Source organism: Sphaerodactylus townsendi, linkage group LG10 (assembly GCF_021028975.2).
Source record: "Sphaerodactylus townsendi isolate TG3544 linkage group LG10, MPM_Stown_v2.3, whole genome shotgun sequence".
Classification (NCBI taxonomy): domain Eukaryota; kingdom Metazoa; phylum Chordata; class Lepidosauria; order Squamata; family Sphaerodactylidae; genus Sphaerodactylus; species Sphaerodactylus townsendi.
In genome coordinates, this window is record NC_059434.1 from 23,603,852 (window position 1) to 23,628,399 (window position 24,548).

Sequence of the window (24,548 nt, forward strand, 5' to 3'; positions counted from 1 at the left end):
ATTGGTGTACCACTGTCTGGTACACCCCTGGTCTATTACATTCTGTTTTGGTATCTTCAACTTCAGAAGAACAAAAGCAACATACAGAATACTAATTTATTTTACAAACAACTGTGCGGCGTTGGTGATCTTATGCTAGCTCAGGAGTGAAAACTTATCCAAAATATTTCCTGCATCCTGAGACTTAACAAAGCTTTGGTTACTGAATTTGGTATACTTACAACGGATTCTATTACTATCTTGCTTCATTTCCTGAAAGCTGAACTACAAGTTAGATCAGTGAGCATGAATCCCTCAAAGAGGATGCCTGGAGGCCAACTCATTAACAGTAGAGGAAATGCAAGTGACAGTGATGGAACATACTATGGGGAGGGAAATTTGTTCAATATCTACACTGTTAATGTCTTTCTGGTTTGCTGCCTTTCTGAACCTCCTGAATGTTAGGCTGGGTTGCGACAACACTTAAAGTCAGAGATGAAAATACAGTTATTCCTTCCACATCGCTACTTTCCCCATCGCAGTTTTGATATATTGCAGGTCGGCATAAGAAATGAAATGGGATTTTGGAGGGGGGGCTCCTGCAGAAGCTATGACGACACACGAAGGTCAGCAGATAACACAGAAAAAGTTTGCAAACTCAGAAATGGATAAAATGCATGTGTAGTATTGTATAATATTAACATATTTTATCTTTTAATATAAATATACACAATTTCTTTTTCTTAAGTTAAAAGAAAAGAAAAAGAAAAAAATTCAGACTAGTGCATGAGCCATCAGATGTTAGCAGTGCCCACAACTACTGTTCTCGTAAAAAGAGTGGGTGAACAGGTCTATCCACAAATATTTTCCACTATTAGTTTTGCAATATGTATATATCAGAGTTAGAAGCAGGGGAAGGTAACTAGTTCTTTTCATAATAAAAATGCTGATAATTAAAATGATTCAATTACCGCCTATATGGGATCTATCTATTGCTATAGGTATTTGAAATTTCCTCGGTTTGGCAGTTATGGCAAAAGTATATTGTGCTGGCATGAGATACATTTTTTTCAAAAGATGCAAAGGAAAGATACATCCTTCCACTGGTTCAAATCTTATCAGTCTATACAGGCACACACAGTTGAGTCAAATGACAGCAGAAAGAAGGTGCGGCTGAGCTGAAGGTATGTGAGTATGTGCTTCAGACATATGCTTAGAACATGCCAAAATCCCAAACATGAGTTACAAGAACCAGGATGAAGCTCTGTGTGTGACCTTTTCAACCTGAAAGTTTCACCAGAAAAAGGTCCTTTGCAAGGGCTAATGAAAGACACATTTCTGTCAAGACCTTCACTCCTTCGCTCTGGTTTTCATTTCAGACTTCTTGCTGTGCCAAAAGCCATGTCGCAAAAGGGAACTGAAGTTTATTATTCAGTCAAAAGCAGTTTCCCTGTATTTCTTTAGTTCAACTCCAATATAGCAAGTTTTAGATTTGGCTTAGAATTCCGCATGTCCAACTGAGATTGAATTACCAGCACCTGATAATAAAATGGAAACATATGCCACTTTCACTTTGCACTGTATTTCACTTTGCACTGTATAATATGCGACTGAGGGGGGGAAAAGTACAGTGTACTTAATTTGCTGTCATTCCCACTGTGGTCACATGGGTGAGTATAGCCAATCAGGTATCACTCTAACTATAAAACACTTTCAAAGCTCTTTTGCAGTGATCTCCCAAAAACGTCTTCATCTGACACTCATGAAGGCTTTTTATGAACCCCTTCCCCTTGGGTTCAACCCTATCCAAAACAGATGGGATTCATATGAGATGTATCATATATCTGTCGAAAGTTTAATCTAAATAGAAAGACCTCAAGCCATGAATGAAACAAGAGTTAGTTTATGAGAAAAAGAAAGAGTGTACACAATACCATATTTTCATCATAAAGCAAGTTTAGGAGGACCATTCATACGAGAAAATCAGTGAGCAAGAAGAAGCTGTTTAATCATCTCCTCAAATACTAATGTATTTATTTAAACCATTTATACACTCACCATTCTCCCAGAAAACTGGTAACCAAAATGGGTAACAACATTTTTTTTTAAAAAAAATCAAAGAACCATTAAAATAACCAGCAATAGTATGTTGTGGGTTTTCCGGGTTGTACGGCCGTGTTCCAGTAGCATTTTCTCCTCTGAAGATGCTAGCCACAGATGCAGGCGAAACGTCAGGAGAAAATGCTACTGGAACACGGCCATACAACCCAGAAAACCCACAACACACACTAGTGATTCTGGCCATGAAAGCCTTCGACAATACATTAACCAGCAATAACTTATTTAAAATAGAGTCCAAGCAGTTGTCCATCAAAGCCAGAGTTTTAAAAACATTCATTCAGAGCAAGCCAACAGCCCTTCTGAAAAGTTCAGTCATACACTTGAAGTTGCTTTGCAGATACAAGAAAAGCAATCAAGCTCCTTTTTCCAAGGCAACTAAGTCAACAAACGCTGCAGGGGGAAACGCTGAGGAGACCCATTGCAAAGCCATTACTGCCAGTTATGTAGAGGATGTCCTAATATATTTTGCAGATTCAAAATTTCAGAAATATTCTCTGTAGTATACACTGATTTAAGAGCATTAATACACATTTCAAACAAAAATGCAATATTCCATTCAAAAAGTTTCTAGATATTCGCCAGATGGAACACATAAGTCTCTTGCTCATAGAAAGATGATGTGACTCTAAAGCTGACTATCATAAAATCAAGTGTGATAGTAATCATTCAAAAATGTTTTCAATAAGACCAATTATGCAAATCAGTTTCTGTCTCTTCAGGCCATGGTAAAAGTGCCTATATACGTTTTTTCTCTGTTTAGACAATAGTTTATATAGGCACCTATTACATATGCTGTTCAGGACACTGAACTTATGCAGAAGTCTGGCATTCATTATTCACATTGTAAAGATGGCGAACATTCGATTCAATCATTCCCATTTAAATAAAATAAATAATAATGGTTTTAAAACTCAAATTGGGAAACTGAAAAGTTTGCAAAAAAATTAGTACAAACAGAATACTTTCGGTGTGGGAAACTGTAAAAAATCTCACTTCCTTTTTTTCAAAGCTATGAGACAGAGGTATGACATCAAAGGACAAAGTTATTGGATTTCCACAGTAATTCCCAATGTGACTAAGTAGATAACCTGGTCATGCTATTCCTGGACATATGACTGTTTAGTATGCTTCTGTCTCCACTGAAGGGGTAAAATAGATACAGCAGAAGCGTATACAAAGAAAATTAATTTCTGTTAATTAAAGGCTGTAAGAACTTTTTCTGTATCATCATAAGTACTCATGTAAGCAGTCCTAGGGTCATTATGCCAAATGTACAGTGATGAACAGATAAAGAAAGTATGCTGTTATTTTTACTATTATTACAGATGTATCGTATTGTGACAGCAATATCTGATTAGGGAAAATATGATGGGTTTGGTCCAGTGGTGGGATTCAAATGATTTAACAACCGGTTCTGGTGGTGGGATTCAAATAATTTAACAACTGGTTGTTTACAAGCACCATTTTAACAACAGGTTCTGCCGAAGTGGCGCGAACCGGCTGAATCCCACTACTGGTTTGGCCCCTCTTTGTGTTGCTGAGGGCTGATATTCTTCTAAGGCAACAGCAACCGAAGCACTATGGAGAAAGAGAAACAAGAGAAGAGAAGAGCTGCCCATGACCACAGCAAGCTCTCCAAACGCAGATATCGTTTCCATACACCAAAACAATGCTAGCCCATGCTAATCTCAGAGACAAAGGCTAACCGAACTGTCCTGGCACTCCTGGTCACAGCCCTACTGCTGCACTACTGAAAAAGATCTGCGAGATTTTGTTTGCTTGCTAGATCCAGCAGTTGTCAAGATTCAGTTAAAAACTGTATGCTCAAAATAGTGCTGCGTGCCCTGCTCAAGAACTGCAAGCATGTAATCCCAAATAATCATGTAATCCAGAATAATTGCCATTGGACTGCAGAAAATGAGTGCGCGCTTAGGAAGCAATTATAGTGCTGAAGGGAAAAAAAGTTTCCTTTGGCTCCATTTCTCAGCCTGTTATCATGGCTGAAAAGCAGTGGGTATGACTCCACAGAAGGCCATGATTAGGAGTGTGCTTGAAACAACTGGCAATCAAAATACATACTTAAAACATCTTTGCTTGTTTCCTGCCCTTGTTTCTGCCCTTTTCCACATTTGGAATCTACCAGACCACTTTTCTGTTGTCAACAGACCTTTTGCACCATGCTGAAGCAGTATTTTCATTTTAGTTCAAAATAAACCAGTGCTACCACACTTCACACACATGCACAATGAGCATAATCTAGTTATAGCCGGGTAGCACCATGGGCCTGATGCATTCCAGTACCCCCTTTCATAGACTATAGTCCGGTTTTTCAGATGCAAAGAGTGGATTCCCTAAATTACAGCTGCAAAAATGGACTATTGTCCATAAACGCTTCTCCTGGTTTAAATTGTGTTAGTTTTTAAGATAGCGCAAAATTCCTGTTTAGTTTTACAACAGACACCGCTTTCCTTCTGGAAAATCTATGAAACTTCCTCAGATGTGAGCCATGTTGTGATGAAATGGTTTTATCCTCAAAAAAATGGGCACAGGGCAGGGGGGTACTGGCCACGGGGACACATGGGGTCACATGTCCCCAGGAGCCAGTCGTTTAGTCACGTGGGGTGAGAAATCAGCTCTTACATGCCGCCTCCTTCCCCCAGCATTCACTGCCTACACGGCGGGCCTGTGGCCTGACCCCGCCAGGTTGCCACGGGCCCGCTGCGTGCCCCTCGGTCAGGGCCTGCCAGGCTGCTGCAGGGCCGCTGCACGCCCTTTGGCCTGACCTCGCCAGCTCTGGCCCTGCCAGGCTGCCTGGGACCGCCACCAGTGGCTAAGGAGAGTGGAGCACAGGAGGGCACCCAGAGCCTTTTGGTGGTATATGTCCTTCAAACCCTATGGGGTTTTCCAGTGGCGGAGGAGCTTCGGGACTTTCATAACCTCCCTGAACCATCAGAAAACCCTATTGGAGGAGGCAGGGTGGCGCCATAGTGCCACTGTGTCCAAGCACCTCTAGGTTTGGATGGGGCTGCCTGTCAGATGAAGCACTACCTCATGGGGGCTTGGTCAGAAAAAGAAGTGTTTCTGTGTTGCTGGGTTATTGGCCACAAGGTTCGCACAGATAAGGGATGAAGGTAGGCTACAAGAGGGGTGGGGGATGAAGCACCCTGCTGAGATCTGAAGCATACCCACTTTGCCCACACTTCTCTAAACAGATTCCCAGTGGGAATTCTTCCCAAGGAGATGTAATTCCCCCACTATCACATTCTTCTGCCAGCAGGTGTTTTGTTTTGCCTAGTATTCCCAAAATGATCCCTCCTTCCCACATTATGTTTTAATTTTCTTTATTTTGTTGTGTCTATGTATTTTGAGCTCTCTGTCTCTCCCTCTCTTTTTCCTTGGTTTCAGGGAATCTTTTTAATTGTTAGCTGCCTTGGTGGCTCCAACTGAGGAGAAGGCCATTGGATTGAAACACAAATGTGGAGGCTGCCAAAGATAAACTCTGTGGGGTGGGGGTCTGCAATTCTACATGCTCCTGGGGGAAAAGGTTTTAAAGGACTTGTTAGAAGAGGGTTTCCCCAAAGAAGGCTGAACTCCAGGCACAGACTGAGGACCTGTGCAAGAGCAGGATATTTGAATGTGTGGTGCAACTCAGTTAGTGAAAGGATCTGCCCTACTCCAGTTGCCTGTGCAAGCTATCTGCACATCCACCTGGGTCAGCATTGGGTTTTCCTATTCCCACTTCCCTATTCCTACGTTTCCCTCACGCTCACACCTGCATTCTGGGCAAGTTGTAACTGTGCTTTGGGCACATTTTGTCTCACCCCTCCTTCTCAGCAACTGGAGGGGCAGGAGGGGGTATCTGAGAACTTAGGCACTTGGCCACATTTCCCCCTCCCTGCTCCCCTTTTCCCCGGTGCATCCCATCCAGACTCCAAGCCAGGTTTGCAGAGGTGCCAGGAAGACAGGGACAGAGATGAGATTTGGGGTGGCACTGGCTGGGAGGGACACATAAGAAAATGTTTGCAGGGACTGAAACCGGAAAATAAAAATAACAAGGACTACTGAAATAACAAGCCTCTCTCTCCTCCTGTGGCAGTAGCAGCAGTAGGAAGTAAGTATGTGTGGAGGGAGGGGAGAAAGAATATCAATATCAATTCTAGGACATAACCCCCGGCTTCAGCTGAGTTTGGTCCAAAGAATTGCTTTGTCTCTTTCATGTTGGGGGGAGGAATTATTGTTAAGAAGGTCTGCAATATCAATATAACTGCAATAACAACAATATCGACATAACTGTAATTTAAAGGGCTTAAACAAAACCAGCAATCTTGCGACTGTGTGCCTTTAAGAGTGAGTTGATGGGTGGAGTTAAGAGAACCAGGAAAAGCAGAGGCCCCAGAGACTTCAGCAAGCAAGCTGTATAGTAGCTGGGTAGTGCCTCCTCTTGCATAAACAAAGAAAAGTGAGGAGACCACACTACAACCCCACTGTGCAGTCCCAAGAGTCCCAAGATAAGCGTTCCATGCATAATTGGCCTATGAATGTTGGTTTTCTTCAATATCTACCATTTAAATCATACTATTTTTAAAGGCTGTAGCAAAACTAAATTTGAGGAATTGTTATGAATGGTTCAAAATAAAGATGCTGCACCCAAACTATATTCATTTTCATTAGATCAAGAATGAATGGATTTCAGGTATCTGAACAGCTGAGATAGATTCCTGGGTAGGTAATACCTAGAGAAGTTTGGTATTTGATTTGAGAGAATATTCCATCAAATATTATATCAGCAGCCCTATCCCTATAGACTCTTTAAGAGCTTTATAACAAAACAAAAGACCAATAGTCAACAGTATGCTGATAGAGATGTGGTGATGCTCAGAGTAGTTTACTACGTATGCTTTGCACATTTGGTCATGTCAGTTATCATCAGATCCAATAATATTTACTTGCTTGTTTTTTTACAAAAAATGCAGTGAACCACATGGATTTGGAGTTGATAGTCTTTCACCTGAAGCAAGAATGTTTATTTCTGCTAATTAGAAGGGGGGGGGGGAATTCTCCTACCGGTAGAATTGCAGACTAGTTACTTAGGATCTCTAATGCAGCTTATCTAAGTTGATCTTTTAATACAAACAAAAGAACAATTCTGAGAAATATTTTTAAATGGACACCATTTATTACATACTGGAAGGACAAATTTTAAGCAGTAATGTTACCCATTTTTCAAGATTTTGTAAATTTCTAAAAATCTAACTGGCTAGATTTTCTTTATGGTTTTGGACAACAGAGGAACTAGGGTGATTTTGCTGATTCCCCTCTGCTGTTATAGGTCACCAATTCTCCAGGAGCAGCATGGGAGGGGAGCATTTTAGGTTGCAGCAGGAGGAAAGAGGCAGGGAAGCCCCACTTTGCTGATAGAAATCTGTTTCATCAGTGGAGACTTTCTACAGGATCCAACCCTGTGTTTTTTGGACGGGGACAGAAAACGTAAAAATCCTAAATACGTTCACAAAACATAAATACTTGCTAAAAAATAATTGCGCTCATGTCTTAATGTACCTGCATAAGTAGCCTTTCAAAGGCTAAGAAGTTGTCCCATTTGGCATTTTGAGTGTTCTTTAGTGTCTGCACCGTGGCTAGTGCAATTTGTAAAAGCCCACAGTGGTTCTCCAGAGCTTCAAATTTCTTTTTGAAGAGCTGGATGAACGAGGCGAGCTGTTCAGGGGTGACTCTTCCTGGGAAAGAAAGAAAACCATGGATTAGAGGCATTTCTCAATAGTATGCAAAACAAGACTTTTAATAATATCCAGCAATACTGATGTGAGGTGTCCCATTCAGACAAGAGGGTACCCTGTGTATTTAAATCAATATAAATATCTCTAATTCCAAACAGAGCCACAGAGGATATGATTTATGGATCTACAGAATGGAACAATGGACAGATGAGGGGGGTGGGTTTCTCTGCAAACCTAAAAGAAGTTCCAGGTTTGCAGAAAATCTGAAACTTCAAAAAAGGGAGAGTTTAAAACTCCCCAAAGTAACAGAAACAACAACACCTCTATTGTTAAGGAAAGAATGCCCAGAAAACTCTCGTTGGCAATACAACCACAACCATATTGCTGAGCCTTCCAAGCAAAATGGCGTGTGGGCTAAGAGTGGACATGGAAGCCAAGACAATCCAGGAAAAAGTCCTAAACGCTACTTTATTTTGAAGCTCTTCTCGCTCCTGTTCACCTGCATAGATTTTTCTCTCTCCTGGTCTCTGTTCCATAGAAACATAAGTATAATACAAAAACTATCCATATTTTTTATATAAACCACCTCATTCAGCTCTGGTCCATTCTCTCATTCCTGTCTTCTGCAATCCACCTTGTCTACCTTTCAAGCCAAATCCCTCTTCTAAACACCTTCTCAAAGTTTGCTTTTGCAAAGTCTTTGCTGAATAATTAGAGCCATAAATATTTTATGCTGTTAAAACCTGTCTTCCCCCCACCATTGTCCCGTTGATACTTTTTCTGCAGTTGCCTAATAACAACTTAATTTCCAACGATAAATACAACCAACATCCTGGGATTTACAAAAAAATTTTAAATCTTCATCAAGCTTTAAGACCAAATGTAGATTCCCAAGTATAAGCAGTACATCTACTGCTTCAGATAGAAAACACACATTCTCATTTCAAATGAGGTTGCAAATGCCTTAACAGACCAGGTGATCGGGAGCAACAGCCGCAGAAGGCCATTGCGTTCACATCCTACATGTGAGCTCCCAAAGGCACCTGGTGGGCCACTGCGAGTAGCAGAGAGCTGGACTAGATGGACTCTGGTCTGATCCTGCTGGCTTGTTCTTATGTTCTTATGAGGTGTTTTTTTTTAATTTCAAAGAACTGCATATTTGAATAGCGGAGGGAGGGGGAGGGGAGGGAGGTGTGGCATGCAAGGGAAGGGGAGGGAGGGAGGGGTGGCATGCAAGGGAGGGGAGGGAAGAGGAGGGGGCCCAGCATCTGGACATGGCCCACCCACCCTAGAGAAGGGAGGGGGAGAGGTGGCATGCAAGGGAGGGGAAGGAGGGAGCGGAGGGGGTGAGGGGTGACAATATTTGAATGTGTTCAATATTTGAATGTGTTTTGAAACAAACTTCCATTTTTGACTCGGACCCCATATTGTTCCTCCACGCGGGCTTCTCTCCAGGCGCTGCAAAGCCAGTGTGCCAAGGCAGAGCTTGCCTCATCTGGCACTAGGCACATTGAGGCTCCCTGAAACTGCATTAGAATCATGCAAATCAAAATGCCTCGTGCCAGGAGAAGAAAACTCCTCAATGGAAGATTGCCTCTACAGCAGCCAGAGGAAAGTGTGCAGCCGAGCAAAGGCACAGAACCCAAGTCTTTCACTACAAGCACAATGAATGTGCATTCGATACTTGAGTAACTATAACAGAGCACAAGACATCTAATCAGAAGCAGCCCCAACTTAGGGCTCCTTCACTCTCCTGTAGAACAAGCACAATTACAAGTAAATGTTACGTCTCAAGACTGATGGATTAATGCTAAAAGTATCATGTTCTTAAAATTCAGCATCCCAAAGGGCAACATGATTCTTTACTCCAGACTTGATGTATGAACGAGGTGTCAAAAGGGAAAGTTCAACAATGCTGAAGCAGTACAATAGGTACCGTTTTTGAATTTGATACCCAGCTAATTATCTCCTCAGAGACCAATTAACAGAGGTGTAAACTTTGAGGAACAGACTGTGACCTCTTTTCTGAGGACACAACTCCTTCCAAGTATTTAAACAGTTCAGTCTTCATCAGTGCTCGAAAAGAGAGCTTCCCAAGTCCAGCCAACAGAAGCAACAGTAAGTGGTTCCTCATGGTCTTTTCAGAAGCCTTAGGTAGAAATGTGGAAAGTGGATTTTTGCACACATTTTTGTACAAATAGTTTTCACTTTGATTTTTAACCTCCACCCCCCAGTTTTTCCCCCAGCTCTAATGTTTTCCCCCAGCCCTAATGTTTTTCTGGAATCAAGTTTTGAGTTGTTTTTTTTCCTAGAGTGTAATGTTTCTATCAGTTTTCTTTGTCCCACCCACTGCAGCCCATTTTTCAGTGATTATTAGACTGTTGCCATTGTTAACCCACCCTCTCCCTCCAAGAAAGGTCGAATCCCCACTACCATCTTAGCCAGGTTTCAGAACACAAACTAACCAGGTTTGAGGGACGACCTCCCCATTGCTTGCGTGGCAGATTCCGTTCTGGTGCTCATTCTCCCTGTTAATCTGCGTTCCGGCAGGACCTGGTTGCAAGTGGCATAGACCCCATTAACACAGTTCAGAGCTGATCCGAGGGGAGGGATGAGAGTTGAAACCTTGACTCGTTTCCCTCCCTGGAGTGTGACGCAGAATTTGGGCAACCAATCAGCACTGCAATGCACATGCAGCCTTTCCTTGGTTTCATTTCCGCTTTTGCGATCGGCCAGCAGAAGGGGATGCAAACATTAACAGTCAAATGCGTAACTTTGAATCGTTCATGGTTTACACAGGTAACGATTAACTGTTTGCACAGTTAAACAGTTAAACGTTAAACTTTTACACGCTGGTTTTTTTTATCACACCCCTACAATGTACGTTTCGGCTGTGGGAAAAGGTCCCGCCCCATCAAGGCACGCCAGCCAATCAGGGGAGACAAGCGAAGCGAGCTAGCCTGGTAGTGGGGATTGCTAAGAGTTCTGCAACTGGATGTATCTGCTGTGTGCTTGCTGCGGTGGGGAGGGAGAAACTCTGATGAAGAGGACGCAGTTTCACAACGAACAGGTTTGGATCTGCGTGCAAATTTCAAGTGGGGATTCGACCAAAGTGATTTCAACTTTAACAAAGCCCGAAGATATCAATATAATTCTGTAGTGTTATAATTTAAGCAAACTGTTTGGATTCCAGCTTTAATTAAAAGTAATTCTCCAGCCTTTTACCTCTAATGACCTTGGGCTTCCTTGGTGGACTCCCATCCAAGTACTAACCAGAGTCAATCCTATGCAGCTTCTGAGATCTGACAAGATCAGCCTAGCTTGGACCAGCTAATCCTTATTATTAATTATTATTAGACTGACATTCCACTCATTATCTTCAGCCAAAATGAATCACTGGGTATTATCTGCTTTCGTAATGGATGCTGCAAAGTGAATAAATCAACTAATTATACCACTTTCCCATCGCACTGGGCACACTTTGTGATGTTCCGTTTGTTCCAGTGAACAGAGCAGCACAGCACTATCACCCTCTGATAGAACAAGGTTGTCCTTTCTTCATTTTGATAAAAGGAGAACAGAAACAAGACGACCATATATTGATTCAGAGGTGACCAGTGTCATGTAAAGAAACATGACAACCAGTTTATAGGGTTACTGGAAATGCTAAAAACCCATTCCAGAACTACTGCCTGTATGGCAACAAATCTACCAATATGCTCAAGGAGCTCAAATGCACAATGCACAATTCTTCCTCCATTTTGTTCTCACAATAATCCTGTGAGACAGGTTAGATGAGGTACTGCAACTGATCCAAGGTCATGCAGCTGGTTGCATGGGTGAATGGGCAGTAAAGACAGAGAACTAAGAAAGAAGGCATGTTTCCTCTCCTCATGGTGTACCCAGAAGGTGCTGTCAAATTGCCACAGATTCATGGCGACCCCAACCATGAGGTGCTCAAGGCAAGAGATGAACAGAGGTGGTTTACAATTGACTTCCTCCACGTAGAAACCTCAGTCTTCCTTGGTGGTCTCTCATTCAAGTCGGCCGACCCTGTTTGGCTACCAAACCCTGAAAAGCTTGGGCCAAACTAGACCATTCAGACTGTTAATGGGGTAAGTAAACATGGAATAAAATGTTTACGGGAGGTGGGGGAGAATGAAGAATGCTTCATGTGCAGAGCAGAGCTGTGCAAGATTTCATGATTGGCTCACAGGAACAACACAGAAGCCATTAAAGAATGGCCGTGTTTCTAAGAAAGATGTTGAAATATAAAGTTTTATGAATAATAGTGACTGGAGTAGAATTAAGTTCATCCATTGAGCACAATGGATAGATTGTCTCTTTGTTAAGTGGTTACTAATTTAGTTTGTAAGCAAAGGCAATGCATTTCATCCCATCTGGCATATCACATAATAAATTTTACCTCAACTTCATCCATAACAGTATTGGCTAGTTAGTTTTTCTGTCTGGAGTTTCTCAGACTCACTTCTCTGTCACTATTTACTTCAGTTGTCACGGACAATTTTGCCACTTCATTATTCACTACGGCCCAACAGAATAGTCCACAGGAACTAACTGACCCCATTTTACTCTACCTGTCATTCACAGCTGAACTCTTATAAGTTTAATACATCAATGCTTAATCAAATATACTCCTCAACCGCTTTCTTTCATATCAATTTTGGATTAACACAAACTAACCCAGATTCCTCCTTACTAAATATTTCTATTCCACACACACCCTCCCAAACTAGTTCTGGGGGAGGAAACAGGAAGGGCTTTTTACACACAAAAAGATCAACAAATGTCTCTAGACATCATATGGAAACAATACCTACAGCAAAAACTATTCATTTTCTCACATATTTTGGGCAGAAGATCTAATGTTTTACTGTCTGTTTTGCTCAATTAGGACATGTGAAAGAAACATTTGTAGTTCAGGAGTCCAAGGAACTCAAGAAGTCCTTTAAATCTCTGGAGAAAGTGACACACTTGGGAAATTAACTAGTTACTGCTTACAAATCAGTATTATTTCTTTTCTTTATGACTCCATGAATATTGCCCAGGAGAGTTTAAACACCAATCACTCACAATAAAGGTCTCATTTTGAAACAGCTGAGTGGACAGAGCTGTTGTAGACTGAGAAGGAATTGTCAAAAGTGAGGAAGAAAACAATTACCTAGAAAAAGAAAACTATACATAGAAACTTTTGAAAGACTCATGCTGCTAATGATCTGGTCATATGTAATTGTTTTGATATGGATCTTGTGAATTAGGTAAGGGATTTACAATATCCTACATGAAATCAAACTTTCTTGCTCTACACATTGTTTGTTTACATATTCAACTTTCTGAATAAAAAATTGAGTCCAGTGGTACCTTACATTTATCAATTCTGGAATAAGTGTTGTGAGGTTCTCCCCTCTACACTCCCTACGCTGGCCCTCAGCCATTTTCCCGAACAACACATATGGGTCTCTCCAAATCCCATGAAGGAAGGGGTTGCTCTACTTTGTTCCTTCTCTGTTCCTTGGGTAACTCTAGCTCTTTCTTGTGCTCTTTCTCACACACACACACCCCAAATCAAGAGCCGAGCCCTCCTCTCCTCCTCGGTCTTTCCCCAGGAACTTACATTTAAAGGTTTAAATAGCCCCAACTCTTCCCTGAGCATACTCAGTCACTCCTCCTTGGCCTTTAAGGAGCTATTAGACTTGTTTTAATTGCTGCTAAAGACTAATGTGGTTACCCCATCTCAAGCTTTATTAAATTTTATTGTTCTTTTCCTATGAGGTGGTAAGATATTTTTTATTTTACTATTTATATTTATGACCTATTTTATTTTGCTACTATATTTCTACTCCATTTTCCAGCTAAAATGTCTCCCTAAGAGGCTAATGTCTGCAGCATTATCTTTTCTCTCCAGTCAGGTGTCTCTGGGAACTCTCAAACAGTAATATGAAGGAGAACGTCATCCCAATAGCTCCCTTCCCCAGCATCTGATACACGATACTATATTGCCTCTAAATACAGAGGTTCCACACTATTTATTGATATTTTAGATTTATATCCTTCCCAACACCCACCCTCCACTGAAGTGGGTACCAAAGCGTAAAATATTCATTTAAAAAACAGAAACAGTTAAAATTGATGAAACTTCATAAAATGATACAAATAATAAAGATGGTACCCTAAGCTCCTAGCAGAGCTGACACCTGAGACTAATGGACCCTCCACAAAGTAAGTAGGGAAGGGAGAATATAGATGAGGAGTTCTCTGTCTGGTGACTGGTGGATGTAATAGACTAGCCAAAAATTCCTCAACATGTCTATCTTGAAGGCCTATGGAACTGGGCCAGATCCTGGGGGCCTTGGTTTCCAGAAAGGGATAATTCTACTAGGCAGGGGCACAGATGAAAAGGCCCTGGTCAAAGACAATTAGATTGCTCTCAGGCTAGGGACATCCAGTAGATTTTAAGAACTACAAGAAGCACCCTTCAGGGACCATAGCGGGAGAGGCAGTTCCACAGGAATGAGGGTCCCAGACCTTCCCCATCTAGAAAATGATGTTGTAATAATGATATCAGACCCCATCCTTCATGCTTCTACAGCAGGAAAGTAATATATCTAATAATAGGGCACCCAGTAGCGTCATAGCTAAAATATTAACTATTTTGTGCTTTGACACATGGGCAAAAGCAACATAAACAAAGGAAGAAAATGATAATAAAATGAACTTTGCTAAAATAATAAGTGAATTGCAATTAAGGGCTACAAATAAAGATGCAAAACTACTTAAGAAACATGGAATTCATATATGATATTGTACCAAGCAACAAGCAACATTCATGTTGAGGTTTACATTTTTTGGATTTATTTTATGTATAGAAAATAAAATCTTCCATAGGCTAGAAGATGCTTAGTCATGGATTGATTATTTTGGTGAATAATTATGAATTACTCAAGGGCTTTACAGTAGCGTTACCCAATATCTAATAAACCATGCCAGATTAGGATGAAGAAAGGCCCTAGGGCTATTCTTCTTGTGATGCCCCTCCCAATCCCCCCACCTTCATTACAACAGAAAGATGGAAGAGTGTTTTAAACAAAACTGAGTAAAGCCAAGGATGGTGTGGAGTGCTTAAAATTTTGCAATTAACAATTCCTCCTCTAAAGGACATTGGATGTTATTGTTAAATACTGTAGTGATTGGAAAAAAAATTGCATAAATGTGCAAGAAAGGGCTACGACAGTGGCAAAAAATATTATACACCTTGGCCGGAGGCCCCTTAGATTTTGAGCCCCTAGGCTTCAGTCAGCCAAGGCTATAGGTAAATCCGGCACTGTTAACAAGGACTGCTTTTATCAGTAGATTGCTACTGTAGGCTAGGTCTGCTTTATCCTCTTTAATGAGCAGATGCTTCAGTTTTTAGGTCTTATTCTGCATCGTTTACTAGGACAGAACTGAGAACACTTTCTTCCATTAACTGAGGGTTGGAGTAACAGAAGAGAGCACTTTGTTTCTGTTATCCTCCTGGTGTTTCAGCTTTCATCATTCAACATGCCAATAAAGGGACATAATAAAGGGGATTCAGGCTCAGTCTAGATTTACTGTCCTCTGTTAAAACTGCCAAGGAAGGCAGCCCGTTTCTGAAATCACAGAAGGACATTTGTAGCAAAGTGTCATTTGCTGCCAAATAATATGCTAATAGCAAAGCTTTAAACAAAAGCATCACGAACCATCACTTTCAGAAGATCCACTAAGATATGCATCAGGGGGCTGTGAAGGAAGTGAGGGTTGGGAAAGAACAAGCCGGGCTTCTGCAGCAGGAACAACCCTTCTTTGTTGGGGCAGCCATACCCTGAATAGCTCTCAGACTTACCTTTCTGAACCTAATATTCTCAAGTGTGTTAAAATACTTTAAACTGGTGAAGCCCGGTGAGAAAATAAGAGGGCTTCAGTTTCAGAAAATCTGATTTCCCTTTGGATTGTTGCAATAACAACTTCTCAGTTATAGATCATTGAAAAACAGAGTCTGAGGGGATATGGGATAAAAAGAACTACTTTTTGGTGCTAATTTTAAACAAAAGGTCCTGAACCAGCATTCTACTAAACTAAACTAAAATACACACTAAGTGTCACACTTTGAATTTGCAGCCACAAACTTGACAAATCCGAAATACTACATGAAACTCGGTTTATCTCTTAATCCAGTAAACTTGTAATTTGAGTAACCTTTCAGTACAATCTGAAAGGACTCTGAGGAGGAGGAGGTGAGTTTATTAAATAAACAGCAAAATGTCAGTCATTATGACGGGCAGGAGATTGGGGGGATCTGCACTGGGCAGAACACACCGGAGGGGGGCAATGCTGTCTTTTCACACCATGTACGGCACCCCTCTCAGTGAGATGCAGGCAGCACTGTGACAGAAATTCAAACTTTGTTTTTCCTCATAGTAATGAGTGATAGCTATTCACTTACATGGGAGAAAGCCATAGCCAGAAATTTCTTAGAAAAGAAGTTTTTGTACTCTCCCTGGTAGATGGTTTACATGACCATGGAACCCCACAGGAACATGTTTCAATATACATAGCCCTACCACAGATTCTATTTTTGTTGCTCCAAAATGCAACATAAACACGCTGTTTTATATAAGACGCCCACAAGATACCTAGAATATGTTAGCACATTTTAAAATTTTAAATTTGACAACTGTCAAGGAAGACGATTCTGCCCTTTTTTAAAATCTCAAACCGGGTACCCATTAATGTACAATACAAATGGAACCCTTACCAGAAAGATCTGACATTAAGATTTCATTATGATTACTAATGAAGAAAGAGGCAGTTGATTTGGGTGAGAAGAAAACTGAGTAACCTTTTCTCCCTCCTGCTCTGCTATTATTTAGAAACACCAAGTCTATAAAATGATAGATAGAAGAAGATATATGCTCATGTCCTCTTAGGCCACCAGCCATGTACAGTGGCCTGGAAGGTACTTTTAAATGTGTTACTTTTGCCTGTCTGGGATGGCAAAACCAAAAAGTTGTCAGGCACTTACACCAGGCTACAAATGAGACATTCACCTTAGTGCCCGAAGGTCTGAATGAGACTATTAATTAAATCTACTGCAAGTGATTGCTGCTGGAAAATGATATAACTTGGGAGCCAGAATGCCAAGCTGTGTTTGAACTAAAACTGCATATGTCCAGACTTTATTTTAATGTTCACTATTTGAATTTGAAAACTGAAGAAAGTTTAAGATCTCTGCATACTACAACTACTACTACAACGAATTCTAAAACCGCATTTGGATATCTCCTGTTCTTCATCATTCCAAAATGCTCGATGAACAGGAAATAGTTTCCAGCAAAAAAATTGCTGGGGGAAAAGTTATAGAGCATTTCCAGAGGATAAAAGGCCAGCATTACCCACTCCCAAACAGAACAATGGGTTGATATGGATCATCACCATGACCTCCCCTCTTAGCCACTCAGCTGCTTGGTTGTTCCACATACTCACCACTCAGCTTTGGTCTACTCAGTCCACTGACCTGGGACATTAAACGTCAAAAGAAACAATAACAATTTCTCCCAGAAACAAACTGGTATCCAGTGACATACTCTAAGCCCTGACGAAATATACTAATTTCTGTCCATCGCTGTGGACAGCCCATCTGCTCTATTCTGGTCCACTCAAAGTCCCAAGAACACATGAAAATAAGATAGCCAAACAGTGTGTTCCACTATCACCATCATATTGAGAGCAGGTGTCCTACAACATAACTAAAGGCATCTGGAGCCGAGGAAACTGCTAGCATATTTTTGTTCTAAACAGAGGAAGCAGCTGATAGGCAACATTTTCTACTTCATTTCCATCTGCCTTAAGTGATTAGAAGCAATGCTCTGATGTTCTGCTGGGTCAAGAAGTCAACAACAGGAGGTGTGTACAGTATAACAGTTATTTGCAACAAAGTTCCAGGTTAGTGCAGGGAATGGAAGAGACAAAACACTACTAAAATAGTAGTTATGCTTTGAATCAGCAGGTGGGTGAAGCAGCCCTCTGACCCATAAATTATCCTTTATATGTGTGTGGTCACAGATGCAAAGCAAGGTTGTTTCAGAGCCAGACAGCTACATATAAATCTAAATCCACATTAAATTGGAAAACCTGATACTTTTCTGCATTCCAATTTTCCTTGCTTGTATGTTCCTGTTCCCATTGCTTCAATGTTTTTTTTTCTTTTTGCCTGTTCCACATGTGTTTTTCTCCCTCTTGTGGTATTATATCACTTTATGTCTGGCATAAAAACTCGCAGTTTTAATCTGTAGGGAGATATGCCGGACATAAAGCTACGTAATATAGAATTGTCCACTAGAGGGAGCAAATACATGTGAAACAGGGACACACACCCCTCCCCCCAACAGGAATTCACAAGAAAAAAAAATGAGAATGCAGAAAAGTCCGTAGAGAAAGAGAAAACAAGGGCTTGAAGTGCAAGAGACAGAATGTACTGCTCTACCGTCAAGCATTTATTCTCGCCCCAGCCAATCAAGAAGTTTCATGCTTTCTCCTGATTCTTAGTGTTTCTATGGCTAAATAAGGTTTCAAGGCCTAAGCACATACAGTCCCAGTTTGTTCACAAGACTGCTGACCCAAACTTGGGCTAAGAGGTTCTTGGCCCAAGCCACAAAGCCCTCAAAATCCAGGTCCTTAAGCCCAGTTCCATAAATATACCACAATAGCAAGTACATCCTAGAGCAGGAAATGAAGCTGATAATTTCTTTGTCATGGGAATCACCATGCCTCTCTATTCTGGTAGGGAACAGGAGACTAAATATTTATATTTATACCACTATAAGGTCTTTATCTGCAGTGTATCTGAAATAACCCTATATGCCACTCTTCAACGAACATAAGTTTCGTTCTAAGCAATGGATTATACAAGGGCTGTGGGTCACATTTAATTATTTAGGTTTGTTTAGTCACTAGGGAAAAGCTAAGGCACTGTAATATGAAGTGGAACACATGCTGCTTTTAGATGGATTTCAGATATTACCATGCTTTTGTGACTGAACATATGAACCTACCTTACAACACTTTAAGCTATTGGTCTGACAAGGTCAGACTCATTTCCTCTAACTGGCAGTATCATCTCCTCTGCCTGCTGGAGGCCTTTCTCATAATGAATTACCTGATTCTTTAAACTGGAGATGCCAGACACTAAACCTGGGATGTCCTGCGTGCAAAGCAGATATTCTACCACTGAGCCTCTCCACTGTCCTTAACAATTCCACACCTAAAAAGGAGCCTCTACATCAGTGGTTCTCAACCTTCCAAATGCCGTGACCCTGTAATACAGTTCCTCATGTTGTGGCGACCCCCAACCCTAACATTTATCCATTTTACAGATGGAGAACACTGATGCAGAGAGTCTTAGGCGACCTCTGTGAAAGGATCATTCGACCCCCAAAGGGTCCTGACTCACAGGCTCTACATCTTAGACCCCTTGGAAGGTGTTGAGAGTTCCTGAATTTCGCAAGAAAGGGAGAAGCTGTAAGTTGGGGCACAATATTACAGAGGAACAGGAATCCTGAGTCATTTGTCCGTCCTATTCTTGTTCAGCAGAATGGTGTCTGAAGTGATTCTACACAAATTATCTACTTTATACCAACAGCTGTGGCATAGAAGCCAGGAAGCTAAGAAAACAACATGGAATAAGTTGAGAATTGCCTGTGCTGGGCAAGATGTACTAAGTGGATTTCGAGAATGTCTGTGTTTGGGCTGAAGAATCCTTGAATGCCAGACAACACAAACATACTTTAAAGCACCAAAAATAAGAGATGCTACCGCCGATTTGTAAGGATATTACAAGCCTGTAGGTGGAAGTATAACAGTACAACTTTTGAATTATTTTTAAAAAACTGTAAAATCACTGAGCTCTCCAGCACAGCAAACGTGACTCATCCCCAGATGTTAACAACCTCACAGTCATTTCATTTCATTTTCATTTTAACCTTTAATGGCATATAACCTCACAGTCATTAAAAACTAAATGTCTTTAGAGAGATTAGTGCTTGACCGTCTGAGAACAATCTAAATTTATTAAATGCTTGGACACAGATGAAGAGAGGTTACAGACATAATTCAATTTCAGAACTGGCTAGTCGCATTTTGCGCACACGCATTCTTGAGCGCTTACCCATGCTCATCTTGATCGGCAAATTTTCTCTGCTCGCAGCCTCCACTAGGTGTCTCCTAACTTCCATCACAGCTTCTTTGTGCTTGAGGTTCATTAAGGACTCCCACAGAGCTTTAGCAGCTGGATCACTGTAAGGAAAAGGAGGCGAAAAGGCACTCAGGTTTTACACTAAACATCTGTTAAAATCCAGACAATTTTCCTTAGTAATTCCTATGCTGTGGACGAGGGGGGGGGGGGCTCAGCTGGCTCACGGGCCTGATAAACCCTCTCAAGATGAGGTAAACACCCACATTCACCCACTGCCAGTCTGAGCTGGGGAGCTGCTGGGGGCTTGCCAGCCAAGCCAACCAACCAACCACACCCACACCCACACCCACACCCACACGGGTCTGGCCCAACCAAGTCACATTCATGTTATATCCAGCCCTCATAACAAATTAGTTTGGCATCCCCTGATCTATCGATCTATCGATCTATTTATTTATATGTGTATACCGCCCTCCCCAAAGGCTCAGGGCGGTTTCCAACAACAATAAAACACTTTAAAACATCACAATACATGATTTACATAAAATACTTAAAATACTAAAACTACAGATGGCTTCAACCCCTCTCTCTCCCTTTTTGTACCCACGGGAGGCCAGATGTTCTTACGGCGAAGTTGACATCATCCCGGCTGGCCAAACGCCTGGCAGAACAGGTCAGTTTTGCAGGCCCTGTGGAAACTTTGTAGGTCCTGCAGGGCCCTGATCTCACCTGGAAGCCTGTTCCACCAGGTAGGGGCCAGAGCCGTAAAAGCCCTGGCCCTTGTAGAGGCCAGCCGGATCACCTTGGGGGCAGGGATCACCAGTAGGTCCGCCTCCGATGAGCCTAGAAGGGCAATATAGGGAGAGACGGTCCCTCAGGTAAGCAGGGCCAAGGCCGCGAATGGCTTTGAAGGTCAATACCAAAACTTTAAACATGACCCGGTACTCGATTGGCAGCCAGTGCAGTTGGTGTAGGACTGGTGTAATCCGGTCCCTAGCTGTTGCTTATTACTTGGTATTATACAACAACTAGATATTTGGATATAGCAAACATTGGCGTGTATTGGCCACACCATTCCAAAGACAGGCATTTCCATCTTCAGAAGAAGGGGCAGCAATTTTAGCTCATTCTCCCTGTTGCCAGACTGACCTATGGTGGACCAAGGGCCACTGTTTTAAGACAGACAGTGGCATCTCTACCACCTCAGCCCACCTTGGGATGCCCAGCAGCAGTGCCAAAATGGAGAAGTTTGTTTTGGGCAGCCTACAAGGAAAAATAACTTGGTCTGGACTTGTCTCCCTCGAAAGCAACTTGCATAATGTCCTCTCACACCCTTCCTGCCGTGATTAAGTCTACACAAAAGATCTTGTGTGGAGAGAGTTCCCATCTCCAGCCCTGGATCATACGCACTGGAGAAGACAAAGGATGCATTAATGTGCTTACCTGCTATGAAATATTCTATCTAATGTTTCTTCCTCCGAGTAACACATTTAATGACCACCTTAGTTTACATTATCATTGTTTCACAGTGGTAATCTCTTCAGCTAACTTCCCAAGGCACATCAGGCTGATGTCTAAACCCATTAGACCAGGGGTGTCGAACTCACGGCCCTCCAGTTGTTCATGAACTACAATTCCCATCAGTCTCTCCCAACATGAGCATTGGCTATACTGGCAAGGGCTGATGGGAATTGTAGTTCATGAACATCTGGAGGGCCACAAGTTTGACACCTGTGCATTAGACTGATGACCCACCACTAAGGTTGATGGAAGGGCAGGAAATCCCTTTGTCTAGGGAGATTTACGATACCTCTGTGTAACCCTGAGGGGTCCGTTTTTCCCTACAAGAAGCCTGCTTTCCCAATAAACAGTGTTCAGTATCCTCTGTCTGTGATGCCGTTCCACAGAGCTAAGCATGGGTTGCTCAGCTCTGTTCATTGGACCATTCTGCTCCAGGATCAGGTGACCATAACTTCTATTGCCCCCCCATATTCCTTATCTATTCTAGGTCTATGTCTTAGGACTGTGTGTGTGTTCTGCTGTTTTGTGTGCTTGTGAACCCCCATTTTTATCCCTTAATAAACATTATTGAACTTTTATCCACTCTCCTGCATATTTCTATACAAAAGCTGACTCTCGTATAAATAGGCATTCAAGACCCCATGTTGCTCGGCCTTTTGCAAGCCAATAGTCTGCTCCAGCTAATTTCCCCACACTAAAATGTAGAGACTTCTCTCCGCATCAGGTAACACACCCTTCCCCAACTTTGCCCCTATGAAGGATGCTGACAAGCTAGAATGTGTCTAGAAGAGGGCAACAAAGATGCTGAGGGGTTTGGAGACTATGTCCTATGAGGAAAGGTTGAAGGAGCTGCATATGTTTAGCCTGGAGAGGTGACAGAGAGAGAGGTGATACGGTAGCCATTGTCAAGTATTTGAATGGCTGTCATATAGAATGTGATTTTCTGTTGCCCCAGAAGGTCTGATCAGCATCAGTGGGTTGAAAGTAAATCATAAGAGGGGTTGTTGTTGTTGTTTTTGGTTAAACATCAGAAAGAGCGGTTCCTCAGTGGACTACTTGAGCGGTTCCTCAAGAGGTGGTGACCCTCCAAAGAAAAACCTCCAGGTTTTTTAAGCAGAGGCTAGATGGCAATGCTGATTCTGTGAACTTTGGCAGATCATGAGAGGGAGGGCATGAAAGGATGACACAGTGCTCTCATAGTCCTTTCTTATATCCCTAGGGTCAGATCATCCCTTTGGGGTCAGGAAGGAATTTCCCTCAAGGTCAGATTGGCCAGAGATCCTGGATATTTTTAGCCTACTTCTGGGCATAGAGCAGGGGTCACTGGGGAAGTAGTTATGAATTTCCTGCATTGTACAGGAGGTTGGACTTGATGACCCTTGAGGTCCCCTCCAACCCTATGTTTCTATTCCTGAGAATCTTCAGAAGTCCCACTCCACAAGGCCTGTTCTGCAAGTGAATCCTATTAGTTTCAAGCCATTGCAAACTTAACATTATAATGAATTGCCAAGGAGCAGGTAAACGGTGAAAACTACAGAACACCACAAAGCATCAGTCTGGATCACAACTGCAGGTTGCTACTTTATTCCTGGAACAGTAAACTAGCATGTTTGGGGGGGGGGAGGGGCGTCAGCTTTGCTTTTGTTCCCCAGTATATATTTTCCTTTCTCATGTTTGCACTTTCTAAAGCAAAACAGAGGTTGCGCTAATGACATTACAGTAAAACAGCGGTGTGCTAATATACAGAGTTAGAGTTATTTACGTTTCTTATAGTCTGTCTTTCGCACTGAGATTCAAGGCAGGCTACAGAATATAAAAACAATGCAATCAGACAGCATATGACATTAAATGAACAGTGGAATAGGATTGCAGAATGAGAAAACAATGTAAACAACAAACTGCTCAAGGCATAATATATCATAAACCATTTTAAAAAGTGGACTACAAAGATAGACAACAATGCAGTAAAAGCAGGATGTCTTCAAAACATCTGGGGAAACCTGGTTCACCTTTGTATTCTGTTGGTAAATTCACTTATAGTACAGTACTATAGTTCAGTACTAAGTTCAGTACTAACTCACTTATAGTACAGTACTAAGGAGAGTTACTCCAATCCAAACCCACTGATTTCAATGAGCTTAGGCCAGAATTTCTTTCCTTGGGGTGGTGCTGTTAGTGGGCTTGGGCCAGTTACCATCTCTCAGATGTAACTAGAATTGCCAACTCCATGTTGAGAAAATCCAGGAGATCTTTCTTGGGGTGTGGCAGGGGAGCCTGCAGAGGGCAGAGTCTGGGGAAGGGAAAGTATAATGCCATAGAGTCTACCCTCCAATTCAGCCATTTTCTCCAGAGGAACTGATCTTTGGCTTCAGGAGAGCGGTTGAAATTCCAGGAGATATCCAGGTCTCACCTGAAGGCTGTCAACGCTCAATGCAACATACCTCACAATGTTGTTGTGTGGATTCTAAGAAGTAAACCCCATATCTGTTGCCCTCAGTTAAGACTGCAGGATACATATGTGATAAAAATTAAAAACAGGTTGTCAGTTTCTAAGTAAATTAATCAGGGATTAAAGATGTAGGACCAATGGTTTTCAAAATCTGTTTGTGAAATATTAGGTACCACAAAGGTTTAAAAAGGAAATAGAGAGAAATACCATGCACCAAGTGAGATGTACAGATCTAATCTAGCAACAGAAGTAAAAAGGTAAAGGCAATTACTGATCCAGGGGTTAATGTCATGTACAACATACTAGGCAGATTTTGTTTATGTAATGGTTTGTCTTCTCCAATCATCTACATTTGACTCCAGCAAACTGGGTACTCATTTTACCAACCCTGAAAGGATGGAAGGCTGAGTCAACCTTGAGCTGGTTACCTGAAACCAACTTCCATTGGGATCAAACTCAGGTTGAGAGCAGAGGTGCATTTGTTTTTGCAGATGACAAAGAGGCGTTCTGATGT

General features: G+C 41.8%; 1 protein-coding gene across 1 annotated transcript in view; it reads right to left on the reverse strand.

Moving 5' to 3' along the window:
* SCFD2 (sec1 family domain containing 2) overlaps window positions 1–24,548 on the reverse strand; it is a 195,942-nt gene that overhangs the window by 150,399 nt on the left and 20,995 nt on the right. Inside the window, exons 3-4 of the mRNA XM_048510006.1 lie at window positions 20,038–20,165; window positions 7,660–7,835 (exon numbers count right to left, since the gene is read on the reverse strand). Of these exons, the coding sequence (XP_048365963.1) occupies window positions 7,660–7,835; window positions 20,038–20,165 (304 nt within the window). The remainder of the gene's footprint in view (window positions 1–7,659; window positions 7,836–20,037; window positions 20,166–24,548) is intronic.